The 15,131-nt window shown below is 45.8% G+C and overlaps 1 protein-coding gene across 2 annotated transcripts in view; it reads left to right on the forward strand.

The window, feature by feature from the left end:
- The window catches only part of tbkbp1 (TBK1 binding protein 1), a 37,259-nt gene that overhangs the window by 8,909 nt on the left and 13,219 nt on the right, over positions 1-15,131 (forward strand). For both annotated transcript variants that reach the window (XM_086140156.1, XM_086140155.1), the window contains exons 2-4: positions 6,013-6,274; positions 8,886-9,011; positions 12,848-12,952. In XM_086140156.1, the coding sequence (XP_085996282.1) occupies positions 6,029-6,274; positions 8,886-9,011; positions 12,848-12,952 (477 nt within the window). In that variant the 5' untranslated portion in view covers positions 6,013-6,028. The remainder of the gene's footprint in view (positions 1-6,012; positions 6,275-8,885; positions 9,012-12,847; positions 12,953-15,131) is intronic.

Genomic DNA, 15,131 nt, shown 5'->3' on the forward strand with positions numbered 1-15,131 from the left:
GTGTCTCAGTGTGTGTATCCCACTGTGAATTGGTATGTGTGTATGCGTCTCTGTGTGTGTGTATCCCAGTGTGTGTGTGTATGTGTGTTGAGAGTCCCTGTGTCGGTGTCGAAGTGTGTGTGTGTGTGTGTGTGTGTGTGTGTGTGTGTCTCCCATTGTGTATGTGCATTTTGTGTGTGTCCCACTTTGTATGTGTCCCAGTGTGTGTATGTCTCTATACGTCCCTGTGCGTGTGTGTGTCTGTACGTGTCCCAGCCTTCTGTGTGTATGTGTGTGTGTGTGTGTCTGTACGTCTCCCAGTGTGTGTGTGTGTGCGTGTGTGTGTGTGTTTGTGTCTGTGCGTCTCGCAGTGTGTTTGTCTGGATGTGTCCCTGTGTGTGTGTGTGTGTGTGTGTGTGTGTGTGTGTGTGTCTGTCTGTCTGTCTGTCTGTATGTGTCCCAGCATTTTGTGTGTGCGTGTGTGTGTGTGTGTGTGTGTCTGTCTGTGCGTGTCCTAGCATTTTGTGTGTGTGTGTGTGTGTGTGTGTGTGTGTGTGTGTGTGTGTGTGTGTATGTGTCCCAGCGTTTTGTGTGTGTCTTTCTGTACATGTTCAAGTGTCTGTATCTGTATTTAATCCAGCGTGTATGTGTTTGTACGTGACCCAGTGTGTGTGTGTGTGTGTGTGTGTGTGTGTGTGTGTTTGTCTGTACGTGTTTGATCTTTTTTTACTTCCCAGCACGAATGGAGGTCCGTCAGTGTCATCAGATTATTATGGGATAGTTTGGTTTTTAATACCATCTTTTTTTCATCCTCCTCCCTCAAACCCTTCACTATGTCTTGTACTTCAACACACACACACACACACACACACACACACAGGAGATGAGCACCAGCCGGCTGGGGGCGGGGGTCATGTGACCAGGAGGCGAGATCTTCACTGTCCTTTCACCAAGGACTTTCATTAAATTAATGTGAGAACACCTTGCAACAAAGACATACTTGAGCATGCACACACACACACACACACACACACACACACACTTGCCATTTTCCAGGCATTCGTCTTCTCATGTGTGTTGGGATTTAATTCATCACATATGTATTTGTGTATGTCAACGGGACGGCGTGCACAACATGGTGTGCATGACACGGCGTGCACGTGCGCCACATGGCATGTACGTGTACACACTACAGTGCACCGTGGATCCATCATGCGTCCGATCCGAGTTTTCCGCTGCGACGGTGATTAAAAGGCGGCGAGAGGCTCCAACAAGAGGGGGCGGGGTTTCACCAAAGGGGGCGGGGCTTCACCAAAGGGGTGGAGCCTCACCAGGCGGTGCAAGTCGGTGGCACAGCCTTTTTTTACATTTGTAAGCAAATCATTTGTGGTGGATTTGATGTGTTTTTAATGCTCTTTTGTCACGTTCGCCCCCGCATCTGAAGGAAGTCCACCGTTTTTTTTGCGAGTCTTTTAGTGCGTTAGCCTTGCCTTTACCCACCGGGCGGCGTCTCAGCTCCACTTCCTGCTCGCCATCCATCACGCCGGCGTCAATAAAGGGCCGCGGAAAAACCCCCAGGTGTGGAAAATAATCCCCGCCATTATCCTCCGACTCGCTCCCTCCTTAATGCCCTCGGAAAACAGCTGAGACCAAATTACAGGCTTTGTTTCACTCGTGAGTCATCGCGCGCGCACACACACACGCACCTGTGTGTGTGTGTGTGCGCGCACGTGCACGCAGGCCATGTGTTTGTGACCGCATGTGGCCGCAGCTAATTGCTAAAGCAAATTGAAGCGTGTGAAAACACAAAGGAGGTGGTCTTTCAATTGCAACCTCAGTGAGAAAAGAAGAGCGGATCGTCCCGCTCGCCATCCATCACGCCATCCCTCCATCTCTTCACTTTTTCTTTTCCATCCATCCAAAAAGAGGTGGGGTCAGAAAGCGCGTGATTGGACGGAATAACGCGGCGATGACGCGTTTTTAGCCGAAAGCTCTCATTCAAAGTTGAGTTTGGACCGATGATTGAACGGGGGGTGAACTTTGAATATGGAGACGGATACATGGCGGAGGTGGAGACGGATGGGGGGATGGAGGAGGAGGTGGAGACGGACGGGGGGATGGAGGAGGAGGAGAAGACGAACGAGAGGCCTCCGGGAGCCGGGGATTGAGGACTGATGGAGCCGACGGGAAACAGAAAGGAAGAAAATACAGCAACACAGCTCATTGTCTCCATCTTGCCCCTGCCATGAATCTCCCGAGCGGCGACCGCCTCTCACACACACACACACACACACACACACACACACGCACGCCGAACACACACACACACACACGCGTGCACGTAGCAGCCTACACGGTGAGTGATGAATCACGGCGAAGAACAGCGCTCCGTTTGTTGGAGACGGTGTATTTCTTCACCGCTGACAGGCTGTAGAGCGCTTTGTGCGTGCACATGCGCGCGTGTGTGCGTGGGTGTGTGTATTGGTGCATGGCGTGGGCCGGTTCTAGAGCTCTTTGAGCGCACGTGTGTTGTGAAGAGCACGTATAGTGGTGGAGACTTCGAAGTAACTGAACGCTACCCGGCAACAGCAGCTTTTTTTTTTCCTCATTTAACTCCTTCCCTGCTGATGACTGTGGTGTGTGTGTGTGTGTGTGTGTGTGTGTGTGTGTGTGTGTGTGTGTATGTCCTTGGCAGCTCACAGAAAAAAAGAATAAATTCTATGGTTGAAATTCCTTATAATAATGATGGTAAAAGAGAAGTGGGTGCAGAGCAGAGGGGGCGGAGCCTCCATTCACTGCCGCTGATGACGCCGGTGGCGTCACATGACGCAGCGATGGCGTGAGGCCCTCAGCTCCGCTCTGCTCGGGGTTCTTCAGAATCCCCGTCAGACCCGAAGCGATCCTCGCTCGACCCGTTTCAACGCTCTGGATTTTACAAAATAAAAGAATCATCCCGGGTTTAAGTCACTTCTCGCCACTGCAAGTGCAATTCCACCACTGGCCACTAGGGGAGCATCACTGCGTATAAGGTGATAATATACAAATATCATATAAAAATCAGTATTCAAAACCTAATACTCTAATTTTGAAAATGAACCAATATTAGACAGTCAGATAATATTAAATTATCAAATAAGATTCATTGTCAAATTCAGAATACTCATAGTTTCAAAATCTATCAATTTTAGCCAATCAGATAATAGTATGGTATACAACAAAACTCAATATATAAGTCACAATACGCTTAATTTGAAAATCTATCAATATTAGACAATCAGATAATGGTAAAACAGCAAACAATATTCAATATCATGATACTCTTGATTTTGAAAATCGGTCATGTTAGATCATCTTATGGAATACAGAAATCAAATTGCATTCAATATTACATATTGAATAAAATATAATAATAATAATCATATAATAATAAAACTAAAAGTATTGACCATGGAGCATTTCAGCCCCCTCCAGGCAGTGGATAAATACCACTGGACACGTACCGCCGAGGAAAACAGGAAGTGATAAGGTCGGAACTACACACACTCACACACACACACACACACACAGTAGTGTGTGTAGCTGTAAATACAGAAAAAAATAAAATAAAATAAGGATAAGAAAAGATTGTGATAAATGATCTTATTCTATTCGCAAAATGCCTGAACAAAAATGTTCAAAATAAAAGGACAGGAAATCGTTCCTTTAACTCATAAAGACGTGCTTTAATTTGGATAAAAGTAAATCTACCCTGACTGGAGTATTTATAAGAAGTATTTACTGAAGGTTGGTGTTTTCATGGCTTCTTTTAAATCTGTTTTGCGCCCTTGAGTGTTGAGTAAGGTGTGTTAATTAAATGTATTATCATTCCTATTATTATTCCTCAGATAGTTGCGCTGTTGATGCTACGCTAACAGCGTGGAGGGGGGAATGCTAACACTTTCTAGCTTCCCCCTTCCTGCTGCTTTACCCTGCATTTGCATGATGAATGAATTAATCAGGGTCTGCGCTGGAGGCAAATGTCACCGCGTACAACCACATGCAAGTGGCGCGTGTGTGTGTGTGAGTGTGTGTGAGTGTGTGTGTGTTTTTTGTGCCGCCAACCGGAGGAGCTCAGACAAGATGGAGGTCTTAGTGAACACCCTTCAAAACATGATGTAAAGACAACGGCTACGCTAAAAGAGCTAGCAACGAATGTTTCACTGGCATGACTGCTAGCGCAATGTTATGCTAGTAGATGCAGGATGCTAACTCCAGTCCAGGGCGGTTAGCATCTAGCTGCTTTTCAAAATAAAAGGTCGGTAAGCTTCGCCGGACGGCACAAACAGATGCGACGTAGCCGCGGCGTCCGATTGTCGGGCCTTCCTTCTACTCCTGCCTGTTTCCTCTCCTCCGCCGACGTGGGAGCGCTTCTGGACGGCGCCGTAGAGCCGAGGAGAAAAGCGCCACAGATTGGCTGACGCTTTAACTCCCCCTCCCTCTCAAAACAGGGAAAATAGCGGCGTGGAGGAAGGCGGCAGATGAAAATAGCTCAGTAGGCAACCGCTGACTCACAAGGCGATGCTGGAGTCGGGAAGTCTTTCCATCCCAGAGTGCATCAAACCAGCTGTTGCGTAACTCCGCCCTCCCCCGTCGCCCCCCGCCGCCGCCGCCGCCGCCGCCGCCGCCATGGCCCGTAAATCAAACAGTCCTGACTCGCCATTCCACGAGTCTCCCCGCCCCTCGGCGGCCGCAGGAGCGAAGAGGGCAGCGACATCGCAGGTGCCGTTTGTCACTCCTGACAGCGCCGCCCCCGAGTCATTAGCAAAGGGGGGGAGGAGCCGGCGGCGGCGTGGAGGACCCGGCTCATTTATCACTCAGGGCGCAGCCATGGGCGCTGTCAACCCATTAATTTTTTTATTTTCTTGCTTGAAGTGCTTAGAAATGGAATGCCATTTTATGTGTGTGTGTGTGTGTGTGTGTGTGTGTAGGTGGTCGGGGGTGTGAAGACGTTCATACACAAGCGCTCGACCGCGGCCGTCATCACATTCAGTGATCGGCAAGGACGGCAACCTGAGGCCGGGTCTCAACCAAACAAGGACACTATGTTATGTGAAGGCGTTTCCATGGCGACAGGAAGTCCCCATGTCGTTCCCCTTCTCCGGGCGGGGCGAAAGACCAAACCCCCTCCCTCCCTCGCCGCCGCAGCTACTTCCTGTCCTGAAAGTCCCGTCTTATCCCTCTGACCACCAGGGGGCGCCGATGAGCCCGAGGCCGCATTTAGTCCTGCGACTTAAAACCCGATGATTGTGTTGTGTGTGTCGAGTCGGCGTTCAGAGATGCAGGCAGTGTGCTGAGTGTGTGTGTGTGTGTGTGTAGGAGGGATGACGTTTAAATACATGTGCGTTTCGTGCAGCGTAACGAAAGGCCTCCGACACGTCTTTTTATTTTGACCCTCTTCGTGGTGCGTTCAGGCGCCGAGCCTTGGCGCCGTTAATTCGAGATCCCTGAAACGGTGACGTGGCCTCGTTCATTATTTTGGGGATGGAGTTAAATTGAAGTGGATTATTAATCCTGTTAGTGAGGCGGTCATAATCCCCGGCCGCCGGGAAAAATCTCCTCATCGTCACACACGTTGATATGAATATTCTCAGAGAAATTAAATTTAGAAATCAGGATTCCAGTCCTGCGTCAAAATAAAACATGGACTCGTCATTTCGGATCTAATCCATGTAATAACTGCTTTATTACAAGCTTATTACATGAGCATGTAATAGTTGTGTAATAAGGTGTGAGGGGGTGGAGCCAATCATGGGGGCGGGGTTTAACTCGAACCGGTCAGCTGTCAATCACAGGTTCCCCCCTCGCTGACCTCCTGATCCTCCGCCGCTCCTGAATATTATATATGCCGTCGTCGTGGTAACCCCTCACTGCCACCACCTGAACGGTGGTATTTTTGGGTCTGGTTCGTCTCGACGAATGGATACCAGCCGCCGGCTTTAAATTTTAATGGCCGCCTGTGTGTGTGTGTGTGTGTGTTTGTGTGTGTGTCCTCAGGTCGAGGCTGTGAGCAATGCAGTCTCTGTTCGGCGGCGGCGAGCTGGGGCTGCTAGGAGGGGGCGGTGATGGCGGCGGCGGCCTGAAGGAGGACGTCTGCAGCAGCGTGGCGTGGCGCTCCTCGCCGCTGCCCCCCGACGACGCCTACTCGGCCTCCAACCTGGCGCTGGTCACCGCCTACCAGGACATCAAGACGCGGCTCGCCGGCTTGGAGCGCGAAAACAGCAGCATCAAGAGGAAACTGAAGATCTACGAGATCAAGGTGACGCCCTCCCGCCTCCTCCTGCGGCTATTATTGAGTTTCATGTCAAGGACCTGCGATGATTGCTACGCTACAGTTATTACACAGCTATCGGCACTTTCTGTAGTTATTACACTGTTATTACAACTCCACCTCCAAGCGCACGACTGTCGATTGGTACTTATTACACTCTGAAGTGTTATCACATTGTAATTAACTGGCTTCAATCTCCTGGGAAAAGCATACAACAGGGCACCGAGAGAGGTTTGTATGTTAATCTGGGGCAGGACATGTATGCTCGCTGTGAGACAGCGGGGAAGTGTCTTGTAGATGTTTCAAAGAGGTCCAAGGTGAAGGTGGGACTACATCAGGGTTCTCCGTGAGCCGCTTCCTGTTTGCAGTGGGGATGGACAGGCTGACAGATGAGGTTAGACAGAAAACGTCTTTCGGTAGCTATTACCCTGTTATAACACTTTTGCACCTCCACCTTCAAGCTCCAGACCATTCTCGAAATATTGATGAATCAGTCGTAACTAGTCTTAGAGGAGATATTACATTGTAATTAACTCAATCTCAGTTATTACATTTAGTTATTACACTGTTATTACATGGCACCAGCATCTGACAGAAGGGAGCTGTCAAGGGAGCTGCTGCAGATTCTCCATGACAACCCCCCAACACACACACACACACACACACACACACACTTTTAAGACCCTCTTAATCTGGTTAGAGCGTCTCCTCCCTGACTTCTGAACGCCTCACACCCGCAGAATAACAAGGATTACGCTGCTGAGTCCGGATTATTATTTCCGCGTTGTCGGGAGGAGGCGGGGCCGGAACCACCAAGGGGGCGGAGCCACAGGGCGCCATGGGATTATTTACACTATTTTTTTTATAAATATATATGCACACTATGCTGTTTTCTGATTAAATAATTATTGATAGATAATATGTAATTACCACATAATAACACGGATTAACATTCAGATATTTTTATCAAAAATTAATTTAAAGTAATGCTTTGGCAACGTCATTGTTTTCTTTTCTTTTTAGAAGTTAGCAGTGATGGTTAAATTATTATAAACGCAACATTTGCTGAGGAATTTTAAAAAATATGATTTCAATTAATTTCAATGGAAAAATAGATGATAATATTTTATAATATCAGAGATAGATTCTTCATTGATTCAATTTGTCTATTATAAGTGGTTTTGTATATAAAAAAACGCAGAGATGAGAGATTAAATGAGGTTAAAATACTTGTTTGATTTACTCAAATTTAAAGCAAAAACTCATTTAAAACAGAATTTTAAAAAATGTTGATTGTTATGCATTGACCAATATTGTTTAATTCATTATTATGAAAATAAAATACTGTTACACTTTCAAACAGCAACTCTTTTTATACGATTGTGCTTTTGCATTGATGGAGCATTGCATTCAATAAGATAAAATGAAATAAACTAGATTATTGATATTTGATGTACATTTGATAAATATTGAGATAAGTATTTGTTTCCTTTGCAAAGAAATCCCAACTGATGCTATTAAACCGGGCTGATCTTCAGGATCCAGCATCGTCTGGAGCACCATTGTCCACTGCACACACACACACACACACACACACACTAAAAATAGACCTGGAACAAAGGGAGTGTTTACATCTCAGACCTCCTCTTTTTGTTTCAGGAGTTTCATCTCATCCCCAGTTATATTTTCTAGATTTATTTGACTCCTTTTGATGCTCTTTAGGGTTAAAAAATAAAAAAAAAATGATTAAATAAATCTGAACATGTATTCAATTCATAAGACAAATGTATAAGTAGCCATGGATTAACCAATAAATATAAAAGTAATCTATAAATTATGAGTAAATAAAAAAGGAGTTAATAAAGTTTATTTATGAATATATGTATATATAAATTCTAAAAAATATTCTAAGGTGAATAACTAATGTTAAAAAATGTTTTACGATTCGTTTTATTCACAATTCGAACTTATTGTGTAAAAAGGTTTTTTTTTTTAATTATAAAAATAAATAGATGACGTTAATTCCTGTCATATCGAGGCGATGCCAACGAGAGACGGTTGCCGGCGGAGCCACGGAAAGAGAGGAAAATTTCAAAAAATCCAGTTCAGAGGGAAAAAAAAGAAAAGAGGAGGATGAATAAACCAGGAAGCGGCGGCGGCGGCGCAAAGATGGCGGCCCCCTCAGAGGGAGAACTGGGACGACCACCAGTTGAAGCCGCTGAATATTTCATGACGGCGGAGTGAAGTGTTTCCAGACGGCGGGGGAAGCACACACCCATGCACAAACAAACAAACAAACAAACAAACAAACACAAACAGGAAGTCAGATGCTGCAGTCAGTGCTTCACTTGCTTGATGGTTCTTGGGAACAGTAAGGGGCTGCAAAAACAACTGTTTTTTATTTTAAAAAATTAATAAAAATATATATTCCTCGCGTCTACTTTTACTCTACTTATTATATGATAATATTAATAATAATTAGAATAATCGAAGTCATTTTTTCGGTCAATATAATGAAAATTTTCCCCCTTATTATTCATTTTCTTTCAAGATTTAAAGTACAAAAAAAAGGTTGATATTCCGGTCTCCGCCCCCGCAGTTCCCGATGATCAGCGAATTCGGCGAGGACACCAACTCCTACTGCTCCTTCGAGAGCAAGGAGACGGCGCTGCTGCACTCGGAGAACGGCAACCTGCAGCAGCAGGTCAACATCCTGACGCACCAGGTGAGGGCGCCGACGGACGCCGGGGTTTTTTTTTTCCACCATAGGAGCCCTCGTGGGAAAATGACAGGCCCGAGCTAATTAAGAGCTAAAGCTGCTGTCCAGGAAAAAAAAAAAAAAAAAAAAATCTCCGTCTGTTTTTTTTTTTTTTTTTTAGGAAAGCCTCCAAAGTGGCGGCGTGACGAGGGATTTTCACCGGGGCCGTTCTATTTCTGAAAGACGCTGCGTCATCTATCCACTTTCCATTAGCCTTTTTTCAAATTAAAACCCGGTGTAATTAATTGGTAATGAAACATGCAGAGGGAGGTTTAAGCTATCTAAATTAGAGGTACGCGTGATACACACAGGTTGTGATTAATCACGTTTATATACTTAGACCCTAAAAGTATTTATTTTAGTTCATACCCTCAATGGTGAGCTGCAAACTCAGGAAGTATTACTGCACAGGTACCGCATTTAAATATTGATCCAGAGGATTTAGAACGGAATAATACAAACATATGTATAGTTTCCTGTTTGTAATCACGGGATATATTATCCCGCACTTTATCTCCTTTATTAACTTTTATTGGATTTTTAATTCTTACATATCAAATTCTATGTCGCCGGTACATTTACATGCATATATATTTTTTCAAAGAATTTTTAAAATTTAATTTCATGGTAAAATAAGCCTTTTCTAGCCTAAGAAATAAAAAAAATAAATAAAGTTTCTAAAATTAGGTATTTTTAATGGGGAAAAAGGTTTGAGAGAATAGGAGGTGTCAGTAAGAGTATGGGAAAGGTTAATAAAAGTGTGGGTAAGGTTATAAGGCTTTAAAATGTAAATAAACCCCCACGATAAATGCACGTACATACCACAATTCCTCAGGGTTCCATCCTGGGTCCTCTATGTTTTTAGCTATTTTGTCTTTTTCTCTAAAATATAAATATGAATATAATGTAATATATGTGTTTTCCGCCCATAGGCGACCTCTAAGAATCGACGGACGCAAAGCCGGCCACTTTGAGCTAAACGCAAACAAACTAGTCTTGAAAACAAATTTGTTCTAGGCGAAATGCGAGCTTCAAGCGATTAACATCCTCCCTTCTTGTTTTCGGAAACAATTTCACGGGGAGCGAGTGTGAGATAGGCGGGGTTGAACGTTTCGAGGCGTCTTCACGAGCGTCTCAAGAAAACAAACCCAAACCCGGCCGGGTTCTTTGTCGCCGCGGCGCAATTATTTCTCACATCGGCTGCGGTTTTCAGAAAAGGGCGGCCCCTCCGAAATAAAGCGGTGCGTTGAGACGCCGCGATGCGAATGGCGGCGGAAAGCGAAGAGCTGCGACCTTTCTCCAATTCCTCTCTGACAGGAAGTAGGGCTTTTTTTTTTTTTTCTGTTTTTCGCCGCCTCTCCTTGAGAACTGCAAGTCACTGTTTCCGGGCGGCGGGCGGGGTTTGGACGCTCGGCGAGCCGTGGCGGATTCAGACCCGATGTCGTGACCATGTGACCTTGTGCGTCCTGCACTTGTCGCTTCTGCTGCTCCCATAAACCATTTCCTTCCTCTTTTTTTTTTTTTTTTTTTTTTTTCCGTCACGCTCTCGAGCTCTATTTACCCCTGCCAGCTTCCTGTGTCAGTTGTTTGTCATTTCTATTAACCCCCTCCCCGGCCTACGCACAAAGTCGCTCCCGCGGTCGTAGAAATACCGGCACCGCCAACGAGAGGAAGCAGTTGTCCGGATGCATTATCGGCAACGCCGGTCTCCATTTTCATTCTGGCAGCGGCGGGAGATCTTTCACTTAAGTTGAAACTGGCAGTCGGACAGCGGGGCGAGAACGCTTCCCCGGTCAGATTGCCAAAACCGAAGCCCCGCCGAGAATAAATTGTCTCATTTCTCGCCAAACAACCCCAACGCCCCGCCACGTCCCTTCATTTGCACCCAATATTAAACAGAATCACCTCATAGGGAGACTTTCACTGAGATGTAGCAAGTTTGTTAGCGATGACACCCTTTGCGTTGCCCATTGCGAGTTAAAGTTAGACAATTAGCGAATACGCGAAGCTCAACGGCCATTTCGTCATGGAAACATTTAAACGTATTAAATGATAGGAGGCCCGGACTAGATCCCTGAGGGAGACTTGTACCCAAACATTAAAAACTAGCCTGATATTCACACAAAGATTTAATTAAGGGGTTGCGTCACAAGTACCTTAGTACTTTTAGCGCAAAGCGAAAGTGCTTACGGCATAAAAAAGTAAAAAATTCAATATTACAGCTTGGACTTGTGACGGCATTTTAATGTCAACCTACTCCAGTACTTTACAGTACATATAAGAGCACTAACATGGGAGGGAAAGCAAAAGTTGTGAACGGCAGTACAAGTACAGTATACCCTTGTTTTTCGCGGGGGTTACGTTCCAAAAAGAACCCGTGATAAGCAAAATCCGTGAAGTAGAAACCTTTATTTTTTTTTTTACAATTATTATAGAATTAAATACTCTATTATACATTGAAAAGAAAGAACAAACCATTTTACAGGGTCAATCATTTGTTTCACAAATAAAAGTACGGTACTTTAGAAACGTTTTTTTCAACAAATAACTTCTGTACTGTACTGTCAAATAATAATTTTAATCATCAATGTGAACAGAAGGCTTCAAATTGCGGAGATTAGCTCCGCCCACCGCGACACGAGTCATTGGATTAAACGAGAGAAAATTAAAAATGATTATGAAAAAAATTGCGGACAGTTGCAACCCTTTTTGCATCCTTATTAAAACTTATTGCTTCTGTCGTCCTTATGTTATTTTTCTTCCCTCTTTATGGAACGAACGGAAGATTCATTCATTCCGTAATGCCGACCTACAGCCGCATAGCTTTTACCTTCCCTTAGCATGTCCAGAAGTTTAACTTTATCTGCGATAGATAGCATCTTCCGCTGCCTTTTGGGCCCTGCAAGGTGCTTTTGTCGCTCAAGAGCGTTTTGTCAACATTATGGGTTTTAGAGAAACTCGAAATTGCAAGAGAATTTGCACGTACGTAATGTAAATTCGGCGAGTTGTTTTACGTACGTGTACATATTAAACTGCAACGTTATTGACGCACAGGTAGAGAAGAAGCGGAGTGACTTTTTAGCCAATCAGAACGCAGAACACGACGCACTAAGCGAATCCGTGAAGTAGCGAAACCGTGAAAAGTAAACCGGCGAGGGATCACTATAACTCCAAAGTACAACAGAGTGTCATCAGCGTACGAGTGTAACAACGGAAATACCGCTAAAGGTCTGAATGCCATCGGGAGACGCTACGTCAGGGACCGAGCTAAAACACCCAGCTCAATCAGGACTTGGGGGAAAAGGGGGGTGACATGATGGACTGGAAGCGCCTTGAGCCAAAGCCATACCGTATTTATTAACGCTGACACCCTGAATGGATGCCCTTGCCGCCGTGACAACATCCAATCCGGTCCGTCGCCGGCAGGCAGCGCGCCATGATGTCATCACATAAACCCGCCCCTCCCCCTATTTCCTAACCACGCCCCCTTTCCATTATGTGAAGGGAACACATCAATAGTGTCGCTACATAATCATTTCTTCCCCCATGGAGACGGGATGGGAGGGGGTCGCTGTGTGTTTGCTGAGGTGTCGGGATTTAGGGTGTCCTCAATTTGCTCGGTTACGCAACCGCCGCTTAAAGAGACACATTTGATGACTCTCACAATGGAAGGTTCTTTTTTTTTTTCACCGCCCTCCCCGCTCCTCCCCAACTGGAGGAGTTTCGAAGAGCAAAACAGAAGGGACCAAAGCAAAATGTATGTCGAGGTTTTCGTCTCAGAGTCCCTCCTTTTTGTCTTGCAGCTGCAGAAGAGGAAGGAGAGGGAGGAGCAGTTGGAGGACGTGATCCAGGCCTATGAGAAGATCCACATGGAGAAGAGCAACCTCCAGAGGGACCTGGACAAGATGGTCAGGGGACCGCGTTCGGTCCACTACGCCGCCCGTTGTGATTTAGCCTGTTTGTTGTCGTACAGCTTCATGTTAGCTTGTGAGGGAAAAGTATGAGAATGCAGAAATTTGGTATCTAGAGGAGACGGGCGCCGGAACCACCACCCAAGTGGTCTTGATGACGGGGTAATGATCATCTACATGGAGACGTTTGTTTGGTGGATAAAGACAATCATTTCTATGCCAGATCACGTGATGTATACATTTATTCATCCATGATCTATCGCATCTATCCGTCCCTCATGGGTCATGGGGAGTTGTAGCCTATCCCAGGCATCACGGGCATGAAGCCGGTTCAGACCGGTCGTCAGTCGCTCACAGGGCGTCATATAAAACATACAACAATTCACCCTTTCATTTAGCGTCTTTTCAAAACAACCATTCACTGATTCCTACTTTCTAAGTCAGAATCTACTCCCGGTGTCTCACGAATCAGCGGTGGACAGAAAAGCGCATAAATTAGCATTTTGCCGCGCGGATATTCTCAAGATCTGAACAAAATTAGCATCAAACTGCAACCATCCTGATGTCGGGGAAGTGGGGGAAGTGGGGAAGGGGGGGTCGGACTCCTGAACAACACAACATTCCGAAACAGACGGGGCTCGGACGCGCCGAGGGATTCATTTTTATCACTTGTAAACGCGGCCGCCTCGATTTATCAAGACATCATTTGACTTCCCGTCACTCGTCCCCAGATACCAGACACATCCCGGCCAAATCTGGATTGCTCTTGGCACCAGTGGCGCCGCCAAATGTTGCGTGGGCCAGAGGCGGCCCTAATGTAGCCAACCACCTGCCAGGCTGTGCTAAGGTTAGCGCACCTGTTGTGGGGGGGCCGGACGGGACCCAAATGGAACTCGACAGGTGGAACCTGGGGGTCGTTTGGTTTGAGCAGATCTGCTATTAGAATTAAATTTAATCTCAAGATTTAACCTCTTCGATTGGAAATAAAAAGTTGCTGAAACGTCGATGAGCTTTATTGCTAAATTTGCATTAACCGCTAAATACATTTGTTGCTACGTTTTTCCTGTTAGGGCATTGCTACACGGCGCAACGATGTTGCTAAGTTAATCTTCTGTCATTTATCTTTGTTAAACAGGTACGCTGGTTTTTGCTAACTAGTCGCTACATTAGCAATCTCTGTTGCTATGCTAAACATGTTTGTTAACGCCTTGCGAAGATTGTCATGTTGATTGATGCTAGGCTACAATCTTTGTTGTGTTGTTGCTAAGTTCATCTTACGTTGTCTGTCTTCGTTTAACAGCTATGCAGGCCTTTGCTAATATTAGCAATCTCTTTTGCTATGTTGCTATGTTACACATGTTGTCTAACTCTTGCTCAGTATTTCCCCGTTAGGTTGTTGCTGAGGTTGTTTATCTTCGGTAAAAAGGAAAACCGATTACTGCTAATTGGTTGCTACATAAATCCAACCAAGGCGGATGTTAACAAGTCTGCATGTTAGCGTTATTATTTCCAGCTAGCGCTCCTGTTCTGCACTGTTTGCACTGCACACTCCCCCGGCAGCTGTCCTCATTTTACTCCCCGATCCAAACCCCCCCCAGCGCCCCTCGGGACCAGGTGGAGGTTTCCAACCGGTTTTGCTGGCCGGGTTTTCCCAGGTTCTCCTCTGCGCTGATGAACCATCTCCTAGCGGCGGCGGCGGCTGCGATTCCGGTGTCACGGTGTCAGTGTCACCTGAAGTTGAGCCTCCATCTTTGATTTGACTGCATCTCCCATCTGCCAGCTTGACACCTACATTATATTTCAATATTGGATCCATGTGTGTGTGTGTGTGTGTGTGTGTTCCCTGCTTGTTGCCAATGTTCTCTAAGCTAGGAATTGGCTCCAGATTAGTAATGTTCATATTTAGAGCAGGGGATTTAGGACAGACTCTTCTGTTGTCCCGATACGCAGAATTGCGCAGAGAATAAAATGACGAGATGCCAGCGGGTTGCGCTGCTGCGTTTTGAAGACCGTCATGTATGAACTTCACCCTCCAACTTCTGAGTTCTCGCGGCTCGTAGAATGTGGTTTCAGTGACGCGTTCCCGACACCTGCTTAGTAGTAACCAAAACAGGAAGTTGTATGTGAGTCAAACCGAGGAGCGTATAAGGCTAATTCCTAGAGCTGCGCCGTCCTG

Source organism: Fistularia commersonii, chromosome 32 (genome assembly GCF_037954325.1).
Source record: "Fistularia commersonii isolate RoL2024-O1a breed Wild chromosome 32, RoL_Fcom_v1.0, whole genome shotgun sequence".
NCBI lineage: Eukaryota > Metazoa > Chordata > Actinopteri > Syngnathiformes > Fistulariidae > Fistularia > Fistularia commersonii.